This window comes from Durio zibethinus, chromosome 13 (assembly GCF_047325235.1).
Source record: "Durio zibethinus cultivar Kanyao isolate XHJ-2024 chromosome 13, ASM4732523v1, whole genome shotgun sequence".
In the NCBI taxonomy this organism is placed as follows: Eukaryota; Viridiplantae; Streptophyta; class Magnoliopsida; order Malvales; family Malvaceae; genus Durio; species Durio zibethinus.
This window is the reverse complement of record NC_143174.1, coordinates 3,253,038-3,269,258: the sequence shown is the minus strand read 5'-3', so window position 1 is coordinate 3,269,258 and position 16,221 is coordinate 3,253,038. Positions and strand designations below refer to the sequence as shown.

Sequence of the window (16,221 nt, the reverse complement as noted above, 5' to 3'; positions counted from 1 at the left end):
TAGCAAACCTCCACCACCATTTACAAAGAAGAGCAAGGTTCTTAGCTAAACTAACAATACCCAGCCCCCCAAACTTTTTTTGATTGTCAGAACTCCCCCATGAGAAGGCTCTACGGATTGCATCAATTTCTTTAATCACAGCAACTGGGGCTTTAAAAACTGACATGTAATAAATGGGCAAACATGATAACACAGAATTTATGAGAACTACCCTTCCTCCGAAAGGCAGAAACTTCCTTTTCCACAAGGCAAGTCTTGCTCTGCATCTTTCAATAGCAGGTTTCTAAGTTCCAATCTTCCTTGGATTGGCACCAAGAGGGGTGCCAAGGTATTTGAATGGTAATGTTCCTCTTTTACTGTGACATACACTGCTATCACGCATCTTAAATTATCTTTTTTCGAGACTCTAATGCTCGACGGCTTGGCTTCTGGACAAGGAAGCAATATATCAAAATTCCCCACTGCAATTTCTTTGCTTAACTCCACAATTTAGGCAAAGCCCATATAAAAAATGTACTTTGGGCTTAATTTGTTTTACTTTCATTTTTATTTTGTCCAGGTAAATATCTTTTTATTTAATTTTCATTAATAATTTATTAATGTAATTTAATTTTTTTAATTTTTATTTTGTAATGCAGATTTGAGATTTTTTAAAGGTAAAAAATTTGTAAATTATTAATATGCAATTTTCTCTCTTATTTTCTTAGTATGATCCAAACATAGTGAGGATTTTATTTTTACTATCCATTATTTTGTTTTCTTTAAATTTTTCCTGGACATTTTTCTTTTCACTATATTTTGTATGATACAAACATAGCCTTAGACTTCCCAATGTAGGAAGCAAAACTATATCCGTTAAAACTATATCCGCATAAATCTTGAAATTCCAATACAATCACTTAATAATTGGGCAGTCCTCCTTTATTAACATAACCAAAAAGGGATAAAATACATATAGTCTATCCAACTAAGATTATTCATGTTAAGATCGTGTGGATAGATATAGTCTCATGGAACTCCTTGACATTTTTTCTTCTTCATAAATAGAACTTGGCATAGATTAAGCAAATAATGTTTGACCAATACATTATGAAAATCATGACAGTCCTTGGCGATGTTCAATACATAGAGAACTTTGTTGGAACCATACCAGAGCTCTATTCTGCATACTTTTCCCTTCTCAGCTCATGGTGGAATGCTTTCATTCTTAGTCTTGCTAGAACTAGAATGTTGTCCTGGAAGATGAAGCTGAAGAGAAAGAAATCAAACAAGAAGAGGAGCTTGAATTTACAGTGGCAAACATGTCGATGAAGGCTCCCACTATAAAACCATGGTTCGTTTTTCTATTCATCTTCAAGTACCAGGCCAATAACTCCTCTAGATGCTCCTGGTCTTTCAGTTCACAAGCCTCAACAATTTCTTCCATTGAAATTCGAAAATCCATGTAAGGATCCCCCGAATCTAAGGCCACTGCTACACAATCCTTGAAGGGAAAACTGGCCGCCTCTAATATCGAATTAGTGTTGCCTGGCTCGAAAAACAGCCTGTTTGATCTCAGTGCCTTACTAGCCATCTCGAGCAGTTCTCCAGAATCTTTAAGCACCGGGAAGCAATGTCTTGACTGAGTCCCCGAGTAGTCCATCTCTGAAATAAACCTGGCAGTGTCTGATAAAACAGAATTGGAATTCTTTAAACTTTTGGGCTTGGTTATGAATGAAATGGCTTTGAAGTGATTAAAAAGTGACGATTTCCATGATCCATTGGTTTTTGGCTTCTTGAAGATTGAAGGAAGCTTCATCTTCTTAACCATTAAGGCTTCTGTGACACCTCTGTCAAAGAGGCTGCATTTCCCTCGTTTGAATAGGTTTCATTTTATATGGATCGAGTTAAATGCAGCATTAATCGTTTGCAAAGAGTAAGGTGAAAAACAGACAAGGGTTTGTTGGGGGTCTTCATGTGAACGTTATTGTAGCTTCATCATAAAAATCAATTAATTTGTTTGGTCTGCATAAATGGAAAATTTTAACGTTTCATACGGCTCTGGGCTAAGTGATTTTCTTGCTTTTAGTAGTTTACTCAATGCAATTATTGATTAATCTTAACTCTGACCAACAACCATTTTGGTTGAACTTGAATTGCTAGTAAATATAGTAATTTTCACGGACCAATGGCTCCAGATTCACTAAATGTCTGTTGAAAATGAAAATAATTAAAGTGTAACAATCACGTATAGAAATTTGCTCCTCAATTCATTTATTAACCAAACAGTTCCTCCTCAAACATGGTTAATTTAGTCTGTTCCATCCTTGATTTGCTTTGATGAGTGGATGAACTGATAGCAAGTATAACAAAACTCAAGCTTTTTTCCCCAATTCAAGGACCAAAACAAAAGCAAGATAAGAGAGTTGAGAAACAACTTGAACTTGACACAAATTTATACATGGGTTCTTATCAATCACGATAGTGGAGAAGATTTTGAATCTCAAATACTAACACACCTAAGTAAATAAAATGTTAACGGGGGTGGCAAAGGTAGAGAGATAATGCCAGGGAAAATGAAAGAAGAAACACAAAATCAGCATGATAAATGCTCAGTAGTTGATATCATCTCTAACTAAACAAGATTTTGTTTCTTTTCCTACACTGAAAGTGAAACATCTTTTCCGCATGAATGTGGAGGTTGTAATAAAACATTAAAACATAAGCATTAATAAGAAACATGTGAAATTAATATGGCATTCACTCAGCAATGCTGGCATAATCAATACTTTACTCCATTAGATGCGTTGCTTTTTCACTGCTATTGCTGTTGTTACGACACCAGGTTCGAAATTTTTTGAGGAGCTACTGCTTTGAAATAAGATCAGAGTATTTGATTCAATAATTAATAAATGATTTTTCTATTTCAAATGCAAATTTTGAGTTCTTCTTCTCCAAATTTAAAAAAAAAAAAAAAGTTTTGGAGTTCAGGAGCATGTTTAGGCTAATAAGCATGATGCACTTTGAATTGGGTGGTCTTGACAAGGATTTTTCAACTTGAACTGCTTAGATGTTATGATTTATATCAACTTGTAATCTATTAAATTTTTTAATTTAATTAATTTTATGATTTTGTTTTACAAAAGATATTTTATAAATTAAAAATGATATAAATATTTATATCTCAAACCAAACTTTAGTACACAATTAATATGAAATTTATTACTATTTTCTCTCATTTTAACGAAATCCTATTGTTTTCAACGATACATTGTTAGTACTTTAAAATTAATTTTAACATTAAATATTATAGTTCACATCAATTTATAAAATATTACAATTTACTTTGGCCCATTATGATTTATGATTTTATTTCATAAAAAAATATTTCACAAGTTAAAATTGACATGAACATTTATATTTCAAAATTTACTCTAACATATAATTGATATAAAATTCATAACTCTAAAATTATAACATCAAAGCCTCTCTAGGGACAATTTCTTCCGTTCATGCCTCCCCTGACAGGAATATTACTAAAACATCCCTGTTGTAGACAACAGTAATAAAAATAGATGATTATTAGCGGTTGATTAATATAGCATGCCAAATTATTTGACAGCATTGTCATATCATTTCATACGTTTAATTACATTTCATTTGAAAAAAAATAAATCTTAAATATTAAAAACGTAAATTATTTTTTTTTTTTATCTCTTCACTGTTTAAGCTTTATTTTGATCATCCAATCTTACAAAATTTATTAATATTTTGATCCTCGCGTATTCAAATAAAACAGTAAAATACTACTAGTTTTAATCTGATGGATTATCCAGTGGCAACGAGAGTATTAGAAGTCAAATTTAATCAAAGCTTAAGGCTGCCATTCTGCAAGCATGGTCAGCTACCCAAAAACCCAAAGACAGGCATAGTTTAATTAAAAATAATTTCAGAGTGATTTGCAAAATTTTAAACTAATTAATCAATGAATTAATTAAATTGAATTATCTTTCGATTAAATTAACATGATTTAATAAACTTCCAACCCATACAATACACCGGCATGCTTTTCCGGTCCATCATTTACAAAATACACGTCCCTCATTTTCTGAAACGCGTGCCATGTCAGCAATGAATCGGACCCCGCTTGGTGACATTTCCCAACCGCCCTGTTCACATCCAGGGTCCGAGCCACCCGGTCCAACCCACCATACAAGCTATTGCAAAATCTCATCATGTGCTTCAAATCATAAACTCTGTTTCCGAAAAACACCCTGAGAATCCTCAAAAACTCATCTAAGCCTCCGGGCAGGTTCCGGCGCGTTAGGATCTTGACCAGGTACCCGAAATCATACGCGCTGTGAAAGGTCACCCAACTCACTGAGTCATTGCACACGAGTCCAGACGACATCATCAACTCGGCGAATCGTACCGAGTCAATCCCCTTTTCCTTATTCTTCTCAAAATCAATCCCTTGTCTCCTCAAAAGGTCGATGGAATCAGGGGCGTGAGCGTCACGGTCCACATCGAAGTCTCGGAAATTGAATTCCCAGATGAACTGAGTGTGGGTTCCGAGGTTTGGCAGATTACCCGAAGAATCGGAGAGGGTGAGGCCCACTTGGATCAAGTTCAAAGCATCAACGTTTGATTTGAGGATATTGTAATGATCGGAGGGTCGGAGTTGGCCATGATAAGGCTTAGTAGGGTCCACTTTTGGTCTGAAAACAAGACCGGGGAATTCGGTGTCCATAGAAATAAAAGGGTACTCATCAATTACCTGACTGATCAACTCGAACTCTGATTCCAAATTATCCGACCAAACCTCCCTTATCTTCACAGAACTCCGGTCTGAATCTTCAAATCCCATGTCCGAAAACCCAAAAAAAGATGCTTGTTTTTTCTTCTTTCGATTTTGCTTTTCGTTTGGTGTAGAGCAAACGAAAGAGAGTGGGAAGGTTATATATGTGGCTAGGAAGAGATGTAGGGGGCTTGAAGATGTTGCTCGGAAGGTGGTCAAAGTTGAACACTTTGGGTCTTTTTTGACTGGAGAAACAACGTACGTGGACTTGGTCCTCATCCTATTGTCCAAATTGACACGCCATGTTTTTGAAACAATGTGTTTTTTCATTTTTGGTTTTGTTTAATGGCAAACGGGTGATTGGTGGGGGACTTTTCTTTCTCATTTGAGTTCCGTAAGTCTTCAGTATCCCATTAGTAGACTATTTTCAATGAACAGAGACTACTGAGTAATGACTGAGTTACGGTGGGTATTTTCGTTTCATATGACTCAGCAGGCTTGACAGGAACGTGGAAATCGAGCTAATATAATAATTGGTTAATATTTTTATCGTGATTTCCAATCATCAAAACTTAGGAAAAAGGTTTGCGTGTTAATCTACCGCCTGAAATTTCTTGCCAGTTTACTTCAAATCCAGATGAGATGACTAAGACAATTGATCTGTCATGCTCACTATTTTAATAATTACTTGATTGATCAGTCCACGATAAGCAAATTGTTAATTGTGACTCACTCCTTGGGTTTCTTGGACCCATTCTCTTAGTTGACTTTGGAACTTGTTCTAGATCTCCACCGAGAAAATTATTAAAAAAATGGAAAAAATAAAAATGATATCGGTCAAATTAAGTTCAGTTATATCATTCGAAATAAAAGATTATTATGTTTAAAAATATTTGGTGTAAGTGGTATTTTTGAATATAAAAAAAAAATAAATTATTTCATTTATAAGATATTGTGGAAAGATAATTCGAAGCATTTTTATTTTTTAAATTAATCTAATATATTAAATTAATTTAATATATATAATATTATATCAATTCGATTATATCATTATATCATTTCACATATTTTTTTACTTTTCACTTATAAATAAAGCTCTATAACTATTATCAATCGAATTTATTTTTTTTTACTTTCTCGCTTTTTTATTTTTTATAAATTTTTTTAATACCAACTTTTAATTTAAACGTAAAAATAAAAATATAAAAAATACCTCTTACTTTTATCTCTAATCATTATTTTTTTATTATTATTTCAAGATCTATACCCTCGTATCAAAATCCAACACAAATATTTGAGACAATTCAAATAATTTTCAAGAATGTGTTAGAGAGACAAGAAAGAGGAAAGAATAGCTTATGTAGAAATTTAATTACATGGGTTTTTAATAAGAAAATATATCAAGTTCTGCCAATAAATTTTATAGTTCTGATAAGAAATATGTATAATTTTATACTTTATAAAAAAAATGTACTTTTATACTTCTGATCCATAATGTCAGCTTGGTCTACGCCCAGACTCAGCGTGGGAATAAGGGTTTGGGCCATAGAAGCTCCCTATACTAAGATTTACAGTTTATACTGAATGACCGAATGATCTGTTTGAGATAGACTTGGGCTGGCTTTAGATTGGGCTATACATAATGTTTAAGCTTCAAAATTTTTTTTTTTAATAAATTTATATTTAATACACTTATAGTATATAAATTTTATATATTATCAATAAATAGAATGATATCAGTTAATTAATGAGATTAATAAGATAATATTATTTTATTAATAAATAATTTTTTTTAAAAATTAATATTATTTTATATATTTATTTTAAGAATTAATATTTATTTATTAATAAAATGACATCATTCGATTTATGAATAATGTATATAATGTATACATTAACAATGCATCAAATATAAATTTTTTTTTTTAGAAAAATTATTTTTACTATAAATAATATTCATCAATTTTTTAATTCTTTTCTCTTAATAATGTTTTATGCATATTATTCAACTACACAATAAAAGATATAATATTCGTCTCACCTGTTTATATTAACATTTGAATTCATATTATGACTTTCAAGATATAAACTTTAATAATTTTACTTTAGTTTTCTTTTCCATCCATTTGCAATTTTTGAGTTTAATTCACTCTATCGTACATGTATTTTAAAAGATAGCATGTAATATGTTTATATTAAATTTGGATTTAGAGGATAAAATTCTAAAATTATAAAATCGAAAGTCGATCAAAAGCAAAAACCGTAGTTATATCCAACTTTTATACTCTGACGCTTAAATCAATGACGAAAAGAAGAGAGTAAATAGAAAATAATGAGTGACTTCCTTGCTCGAAGAGTGAGAGGGGATATTTAGACCCGAGGGATGACTTAGTTGGGTTTGGAGGACCTGACTTGAGGTGTCAAATTTTAGGTTGATATGGTGTGATCCAATCAGACATATTCTGTTGACTTCCAATGTGAGTGTGATATATCAGCTTGGTCAAATGGTGTCAGGTGTGCTTACAGTTTAACTGGGCTGAGCTGTACTGCGATAAATCAGATCGACATGCCAAATCAACTTGGTCAAACAACTAAAAGTGCCGTTTTAACCTTTACAGTCGCTTTTTGTTGTGAAAAAAAAAATGATATTACCCTTAAAATTATAAAATACCTCTACCACTGTATTTGAATTTAGATCTTAATGCTTGTAATTTTTTTCTTATCCTCTACTGCAATTTTTGGTAAAAATAAAATGCTATATGTTAAGTTGGGGTGACATCGCCTGGGCTGTTGGATGTTTCTGCAGACAGCTAAGTTAACTAATTTAGCAGTGACCGATACTGATACGCTACCACTTGTCTCGTCTCGTCGTTGCCTAGTAAATTAAGTAACACACCAAAAAAAAATAAAAAAGCCCACTACCAAGTAGCCATCACTGATCTAAAACCAATAGTTTCTGCAACAAAAGCTGCCAACATTTAAACACAGCAACTCAAGCTTCAAATTTCACCATCCCATTAAAGACATATATATATATATATAGGTAATTTCTTGATGATGAGATGAAACAGGTGAATCACGATACATATTAATAAAATCACGTACGTTGAGCTATTAGCTTGGGCGTGTAGTAGAATCATGGTAAAAATTTTCTTTTGTTGTGGGAAAAAACGAACAAAAAAAAGAATTGATCGGTGAAAATTAATGTACGTGTTTGCAGATTGGTGTTTTTGCTGAAATATTACTCTTGCGTAACTTTCACTTGTTCCTTTTCCTTTTTAGACGTCTTCTTGGTAACTTACCTCCTGCAAGCCAGAAATCATTTTTCCATGGAAAGAAACTTCCACATATTTTTTTTCCCTTGAATCAGCCACACGAAAGTTTGGATTCATTAATGAGAAAAGACGGATCCAGGGCAAAGGATCAGTAGAAGGAGTTACCATCCATATATCTGTCAGAAAATAAAGAAAATTTCATAGGTAATTTTAAAGTACCGGTGATGATGATCAGTCCTGCTTAAAAATTGGTGAAAAAGTTGGGAAATAATGTAGTACGTATTGTCTTTATTGAGTTTGTGATTTTCTGGCTCTTGTGCTGCTGCTTTCTACCGGTTAGGACACATTGATGACAGCCGCAACAGCTTTATGTAAAAAAACTTCAACAAGTTTACACTTTTCAGTTTATGTTATTTTTTTCTCTGATTGGTTTCCAATAAAAATAAATGTGTTATTAAAATTATTCAATCTACAAAAACCATGTTACATTAATTATTTTTAAATTATTATTATAATCAATTATTATATTTATATAATCAATTAAATAATTAATTTTTACATAATAATTAGATTACAATCAATGAATAATCAATTAACAAATTAAAACAATCAAACTTATATGCATTAAGACTTGAATTTAGAATCGCGGGATCCTAGAATTTCATTGGCCCTAAGTCAAAGTCTCGTTGGCCTTGCTACACTAAAGTTATTTTGTCAAGTTAATAGTTATAAATATTAGGTTTCTAATTTTTGTCGGTGAATTTTGGGAAAAATATATATAAGTAACTTTACCTAAAATCGTTCTGTCAATAGTAATTGCTATTTCAAATTCATGAAAAGTATAGATTTATTCCTGTTTTTCAACTTGGAAGGATCCTAGTGGGGAACCCACAAGGGTTTTACTCAAAACTTGTCCCATTGGTATTTGATATTTGCAGGGGCTTGGGTTGTTTTTTTTTTTTTTTTACTTATTATTAATTATAAAATATGTAACTTAAATATTCGTAATGCCAAATTACTTTTTTTTTCTCGCCGACCAACATATACGGTACCTTACTATTGCAAAATTGTATTTTCTTTTCATATATATAGTTATTGATTTCAAATGTTTCAAAGACAAGATCACCACTATATTGTTATTTGTTTGATATAAATTATATATTCGTATTTATTTATTTTGTATTAAATATAAATAAAATACAAAATTTATTATATCATAATTTATATTAAAATGTAAACACAAATTTTTCTTTTTTTGTTTTTACTAAATTTATAAATATTTTTTATTAAAATTTTAAACTATAATACATCGGTATTTTTATCATCGTGTTTAAAGTTATTTGCACTATAGTTTGATTTTTCAGGGGGAAGCTCGTGCAAACTTGGAGGAGGCTGACATTCACCTTCAATATAATTTGAAATTGATGCTAACTATCTATATATGCCCAAGTACCCTCCCTGGGTAACAAATTGCATAAAATGATTGGTTGCTAGCTACAGCGGCCTTCTGGATATTTATGTATCCAAAATTTTCATTCAATTTAAAACTAAATCCTTTTTTCTGGTGCAAATTTAATTTACCCTTTGGAAACCTCTTAGGGGCGGGTCACTACCTTAGTTAGAATTATAGTTTAATTTTCTTAATAATATATATAGGTTAGAAAATATTTATGACCATCTTAAGCATGGTTAAAGGTTAAGCGTTAATTGTAATTACACATTTAGATTGCTCATATTAGATATGTCGAATTGTAGGTTGAACTTAATTTAGATAGTAAGATTATAATACATACCAAGACACTTGAGTTAAAATTTTAAATTTGAGTTTACTTGCCTTTTTCTTGTATACAAAAAAAATTTTCAAAATCCCAGATTTAATACAATTGTTTTTTTAAAAATTTAAAATTTAAATCTTAATACTTAGTAATAATTTTTTTTATCTTTAAATTACGGTCTCTTTAATAAATATATTAGATATAGTTTCTCATCCATATTTATTTTTGAAAATGTATTTGGAGTAAAAACCGAACTACCCTCTAATTAAGGCAGAACCAACTAGAGGATTAGAGGGTGAATATTGCTTAAATTAGTCTTGTTTGGCTTTAAATGTGCAAAAGCAGCTACCTATCAATGTCTGGCTTTCAACGCTATGAATTAAAATGTTTTAATTATTTGAAAACGAAATCAAACAAAAAAAAGGGTTAAAAAAAAAAAAGAAATTGAATATAATCTTCCATTGGTTGCAAAAGAGGAAAAGTGGAAGAAACTTATTAGAATCCAACAATTAAAACACTTGATGTTGTGTAAAGAGAGTTTCTTTTTCTTTTTCTTACGGGGAAATTAAACCAGACATCTGAATATGAAAAGAAACACAGATATATGATTAGCACAAAACTTCAAACATTTAAACAGAGGAAAAAGAAAAGAAGAAAAACTAAAACCAAACAAACGAAAAAAAGAAGCCTATTAGAGCAGTAAGTTGTAATTGTTTCATGAGAAAGCAAGCAAGAAGAATCCAAGTTCTTCATTCAGTTCCTTGCCTTTTTGGCGTTCTCTTCGTTGAGAAAATCAAGCAAGACGGTGCTTTTGCATCTGGGGCACTTTGGATCCACCTCCGAGAGCATAACATACATGAGGCATCGAGGACATCCCACCAACACCATGGAAGTTGCTTCAGGACTACTCGGGTATTGCATCATCGTGTCGTCAGGCTCCGAAGACACGCATGAGCTTTCAGGTGACATTTCACAGGAGGAAACCGATGTGTTTGGCGACCCAACTTGTTGGTTATCCCTAGGAGGTGATAGGTTCAGCTTCAATTCCAGCTTTGGACTGTTTCCTCTCCGACTCATTGTTTTCTATCTCTAATTATAATGATCACATACAAAAGAGACCATCAGCATGAAACAGTCAGATAAAAAGAAAGAAACAGAAATGGAGAGAAAACTGAACAAACATAATTCACCTTTGGCAAATAAGCCTTCAACTACCAAATTGAAGGGTTTATAAACCAAGAATTATCAGATAAAATACCCGAGGGTATTGGAAGTAGCTGCTACCAGGATGTTTCTAAGAAGACATGTAAAGGTGTGGATCATAGAAGAAGAAAAAGAAGAAGAAGAAGAAGAAAAAGACTGATGCTTCTATTCCCTGGAAACTAGTCTAACATCAACTTTTAGTTTGGGTTTCTCCTGCAGATTGATTTTGAACCGCTTTGGACCATTATATATGCAATGATTTTCGGGGGAAGAGAAAGAGAAGAGATGGGATTTTCTTTAATTGTAAATTACTCATGGATAGGAGTGGAGGGTAAGGAGAATTTAGGACGTACGACTATTTAATTTCTCTTATCCTCATACTGCAATATTTTTTTGTAAAAAAAAAGGGGGTAAAAAACAAGTTGGATGATATTGAAAGGTGAATTGAATAGCATATAGAAGGGGTTGCAGAGTGTGACTTGGTGCCTTGAAATAAATTAACAGTCGGAGGGAAAAAAAACAAGCAAAGAAATAACAAATAAAGGCCAAAGATGATTGTAGGTGGGAGAAAAATTTTTGTTGTAATACTAAATACTGCCTTCAATGATGACCGAAGGAGTTGGTTTGAGTAATTTTCATTGCAAAAGGAAAATAGCAAGACATCATTTATGATTCTTTTTTCCTATCTTTCGTGTATAAGTTTCTCGCCTTTTTTTTGTCTGTCTCTTTCTTAACTACTTAATGTATTCAAGTCAAATTTCCCACGCTGTTCTCATTTTCTTTTTTTTTTGTGATAACGGTTCGGGTGAAATTAGATTTAATTTAATTTTTTTTAGATAATATATAATATTATAAATTTTTAAAATTTGATGTACGAATCTAAATCAATTTTCTCTTAAAATTGATTCGATCCAAATCAAATTTTATTGGTTCAATTCAATTTAATTTATCAATTTTTAAATTTTAATTTTTTGTTTTTTATATATTATTTTAATATAATTTTTAATATATTTAAATAGATATATATAATAATTATTTTATTTTATAAAAATTTAAAACATGTATAAAAACTAATAAAAATATATAATTTGATTTGATTAAATTTTTTTTTCACATTTTGATTCAAAATTCAATTCAAACTTAATATATATATTTAATATCTGAACCAAATAAGAATAAAATCAATTCGAACTAAATGAATACTATAATTTTAAATTAATTTGTCTTTCTCAATTTTTTTCTCACCCCTACTTTTCTTTCATCCCAAATTCTAAAAAGGAGAAAAATCATATAATTAGTGCAACCATATATATCACATAACATTTTTCACCTGCATTGTATTTCTTGTTGGCCAATTGATCACATGGTATTTAATTCCGGATAGAAGTGTTCATGAATCAGTCCTAATTAAATTCGGTTGGCTTTTGGAAATTTTAGGCATGGGAAATTTAAGGCTCTGTTTGGTTTAAGAAAAAAATGTATATTTTTTATTTTCATTTTTTAGAAACTAGTTTTTATTGTTGTTTTTTGTTTTCAAAAATGTATTTGGTAGATGAAAATAAAAATTGTTTTCTAAAAATGCAAAAATAAAATAAATAAAATATTCAATGATATTATTGTTAATGGCATCTAATTATAAATATAATATATATTAATTAATTAATAATATTAAAAAATATTCAAATATGATAACATGCAAAAAATAAGAAAAAAAGTAATGTACATCTCTTATTTTCACTATTGAAAATATATATTTTTTGTTTTTATATTTCAACCCATTTTTATTTTTGTTTTCTAAAAATTTATTTTCATTTTTAATTATCAAATACGTTTTCACTCATATTTTTTATTTTTCAAAAAAATGAAAACAAAAAATATTTTTATTTTCTGAAACCAAATACTACCTTAGTAATTGAACCGTTTAGTTTCCAACTTGGCTAGCTTAGCCCTAGGAAATAATTTTCAACTTGGATTCTAAAAATAAAAAAAGGCTTAGCTACATTCGGATGTCCAAAAATCTTCAAAAAGGACAAAAAAAACCATTATATGTATATCAACTATAAAATTTCTTATTTATTAATTATTAAGTAAGCATTAATAAATATTAACATAATATAGCAATTTGCCAACAATAACTTGATCTATGATAAAATATTAGATTCTTAATTTTAATAATTAATAATTTTAAATATAAAAAAATAATATAACAAATTTTAAAAAATGACTAAAGAATACTTGTTAACGAAATCGCTCAAATAACTATACCAGCTCAGCATAACAAAATACTAGCTACTAGGGTGGTTTTGTCATTTACAAACTAAACTATAGAATTTATAATCTCTATTATAGATTATAAATTTGGTTATTTAATTTGATCCGACTCCAATGCTAAATACAGGTCCAAATGCATATTAAAAAAGTTAGGAGTGATAAAAAAGACTAAATGAATTGGTAATTACTGAGCAAGCGAGCTGTCGCAAATAGTTGGTGAATTCGAGAGGCAATTATGTTTAGAGGCTGTGGAATCAGGAAAAATGGTTTAGTGGCTATAAATGTTATAAAAACATCTTAATTAATTGCATTTTTAAATATTTGCCTCATAAAAGAAAAAGTTGTGGGATTTTTTTTAGTATATTAGGGTTTTTTTTTTCTTTTTCTTTTTTTCTTAAGGCATGCACAACATAGATTTTTCAGCTAACTTAGCGGAACAACCATAAAATTAATTATTTCATAAATGAATGGACTCCAATCAATTAATTAACGAGTGCCTATAGTCACAAATTAAATATATAGTCAATTATTACATTATTAAATAATTAATTATTAAATAATCAACTAATAAATAATAATTTAACTTAATAATCAAATCCATGTGTAATAAAACTTTATCCTAAAATCTTAGGATTTTAGAACATTCTCTTTACTATTAAGTCATGATCTCATTGGCAGATTAAAGATAGTTAAAATATCATTTAAAAATGATTTTTGCATATAATGCATTATTTTCACTCAATCCAAAAAAAGATCATACATTAATTACATTTCTTTTATTTAAATATCATCTCAATCAGTATCATTAGGCACTAATTAACATTTTCGGTGAATTAATTAATCCCTTATCTCTGCCTCATTATTCCTACAGGTTGGTAATTGAAAGTGGTAAAGATTAAAAATTAATACAACGGTGTCGAAGTAACGGGGTGGTGGTTAACTTAGGTGGCGCATCATTGTTTTGAGCATTATTTTATATTAATGAAATATTATAACTGCCCATTTTTAGGCAACGGAATTTCAACCACCTTCTTAAGATTCTTTCCCGCCTAGCTTTTGGCATGGCTTTATCATTTGCTACATCAATTTCAACGGCTGGATTTAAGGCATGATAATGCCAATAAAAAGTGTACGACGTCAAATCTGCCCTATCAAACTGTTGAGGATAAGTGTCCTTTTGCTTAGAAAACAAGATAAAACAAAAGAGGATTAATTGCAATAGTCACCCAAATCATTGATTAAACATGATAATATGGAATAATGGACTCCACACATTTTACCAAACATGAAAAATATTTTAATATATATTATGCGATAATTTTTTTTATAAATAAATTAGTTTTATGGTATTTTAATTTCAGCAAAGAATATATTAAGGGTTCTAAGATAATATATTAAAGGTATTCTTGAAAAGATAGAAGAAAATGATAGTTAAAAATAAAGGTAGGAAGTGTTTTTTATTTTTGCATTTCGATGCGTAAGTCTTAATATGTGAGATCGAAAGAAGAATAATAAGAAGAATTATGAGTGGAATGAACTTACTTTAATAGTATCTGAACTTTTATATTTATAGATACTTGATAAGAGACCATTAGGAGACAATAAGGATAGTGTCGAACTGATGTGGCATTGAGTATGTTAGATCGACCTGACATATCAGGTCGACATAAATGTTGAAATTACTTTTGGTTGTTTGCTGAAGGCTTCTAACATGAAAAAAGATCACTATACCTTTTTTATCACTAAATGTTCCAAATATTCTGTTCCCCCATCGAGCAATCTGAGTATTAGACTATTACGTATATGATTGCCACATTCCATGTAGGGCGGATACGTAAAAGAAAAAATGTGAAGTTGGATTCCTCGTAGCCAACATCATAGAGGAGATCAACATCAGGAGATAAGTAGTTTTAAGTTGTGGTCCGACCTGGTAAGGGTTTGATCTTGGGCATATGACTTGGGTTGGCTGCATAGCTGACTTGAAGGTCATCGAAGTGTTAATTGCTTGGAATGATTCAAGATTAGTGTTGGAGTTTGTTTAGTCGACGTGAGACTTGTGTTTTATTACTTGGTGGAGGGTTCAAGTCTTTATTTTAAATTCTAACGACATATTAGGTATCCGATCTATCTCGAAGAATTGTTTGGTTTGTCCGGTTTGACTTGAGGTTCGTCTGGTTTGATTAGCTGATGTCATTAAATGAGGAGAAATGTAGTTTAAGATGAAAAATTTAAAGAGGGAAGACAAAAAAATATCTTTTCATTTTTACTCTGACATGTGGCATGGTTTGTACTGTTTATCTGATTTATGGCGCAGTTATATAAAAGGCTGTTAGAGCTTTCATTTTTTATCTTGCCATTTTTTTTGCTTTTAGTCTGATCTAAAATTTTTAATCTTAAAAGCATTTTGACCTTAAAGTCATTCTTCTTATTACCCATTTTTCTCCATTTTTTTCGATATGTACTTTTAACTATGTCTTCTAGTTTCAGTTCTAAGGAGGCCAAGAGTTTTAGGGTAAAACCTAAGGGAGGTTAGCTTGAGTAGAATGATGACGACCTAATTCAACTAGTCATCAGAGGTCGTGATTGTCAAAGGATAGCTTTTGGTTCAACCCAATATCTAAATAAGGGTAATAGTAAAACGAGGACAATGCTTGGGCAAAAGAAAAACAGGTTCTGAACACAAATGAACTATGTGGTCAGATAAGTTTTAACTTACAAAATTCACCTCCTTTCTTTATCTCTCAGGTCAGTTCATTTTTTATGGCTGACCTTTATTCCTCTTTGGCTATTTCTTTTTTTGCGGTTCATTTTCATAAGTTTTTTTCTACTTTTACTTTTCCACCTTTTGATGTTCTTGTTGTCACTTTTATTTCACCTCAGTTAGTTCTTGTTGAGATTATTTCTTCTCCTGAAAGGTTCT

At 30.6% G+C, this 16,221-nt stretch overlaps 3 protein-coding genes across 3 annotated transcripts; all 3 read right to left on the bottom strand.

Moving 5' to 3' along the window:
• Positions 1-876: 876 nt before the first annotated feature.
• Positions 877-1,862, bottom strand: LOC111304382 (transcription repressor OFP13-like). The gene has a single exon (XM_022900933.2). It carries the CDS (start codon positions 1,808-1,810, stop codon positions 1,223-1,225), a length of 588 nt encoding a protein of 195 aa, XP_022756668.2. The 5' UTR covers positions 1,811-1,862; the 3' UTR covers positions 877-1,222.
• Positions 1,863-3,946: 2,084 nt separating this feature from the next.
• On the bottom strand, positions 3,947-5,155 carry LOC111303825 (putative CCR4-associated factor 1 homolog 9). The gene has a single exon (XM_022900281.2). It carries the CDS (start codon positions 5,105-5,107, stop codon positions 4,010-4,012), a length of 1,098 nt encoding a protein of 365 aa, XP_022756016.2. The 5' UTR covers positions 5,108-5,155; the 3' UTR covers positions 3,947-4,009.
• Positions 5,156-10,412: 5,257 nt separating this feature from the next.
• On the bottom strand, positions 10,413-11,156 carry LOC111304381 (protein GL2-INTERACTING REPRESSOR 1). Its single transcript, XM_089742457.1, has 2 exons — positions 11,018-11,156; positions 10,413-10,916 (listed from the first exon to the last, which is right to left on the bottom strand). The coding sequence occupies exon 2, from the start codon at positions 10,902-10,904 to the stop codon at positions 10,581-10,583; it is 324 nt and encodes a 107-aa protein (XP_089598583.1). The 5' UTR covers positions 10,905-10,916; positions 11,018-11,156; the 3' UTR covers positions 10,413-10,580.
• Between the last annotated feature and the right edge of the window lie 5,065 nt (positions 11,157-16,221).

Excerpts from the sequence above, each read along its gene's own strand:
- LOC111304382 (XM_022900933.2), bottom strand. The coding sequence starts at position 1,810 with ATGGTTAAGAAGATGAAGCTTCCTTCAATCTTCAAGAAGCCAAAAACC.
- LOC111303825 (XM_022900281.2), bottom strand. The coding sequence starts at position 5,107 with ATGAAAAAACACATTGTTTCAAAAACATGGCGTGTCAATTTGGACAAT.
- LOC111304381 (XM_089742457.1), bottom strand. The coding sequence starts at position 10,904 with ATGAGTCGGAGAGGAAACAGTCCAAAGCTGGAATTGAAGCTGAACCTA.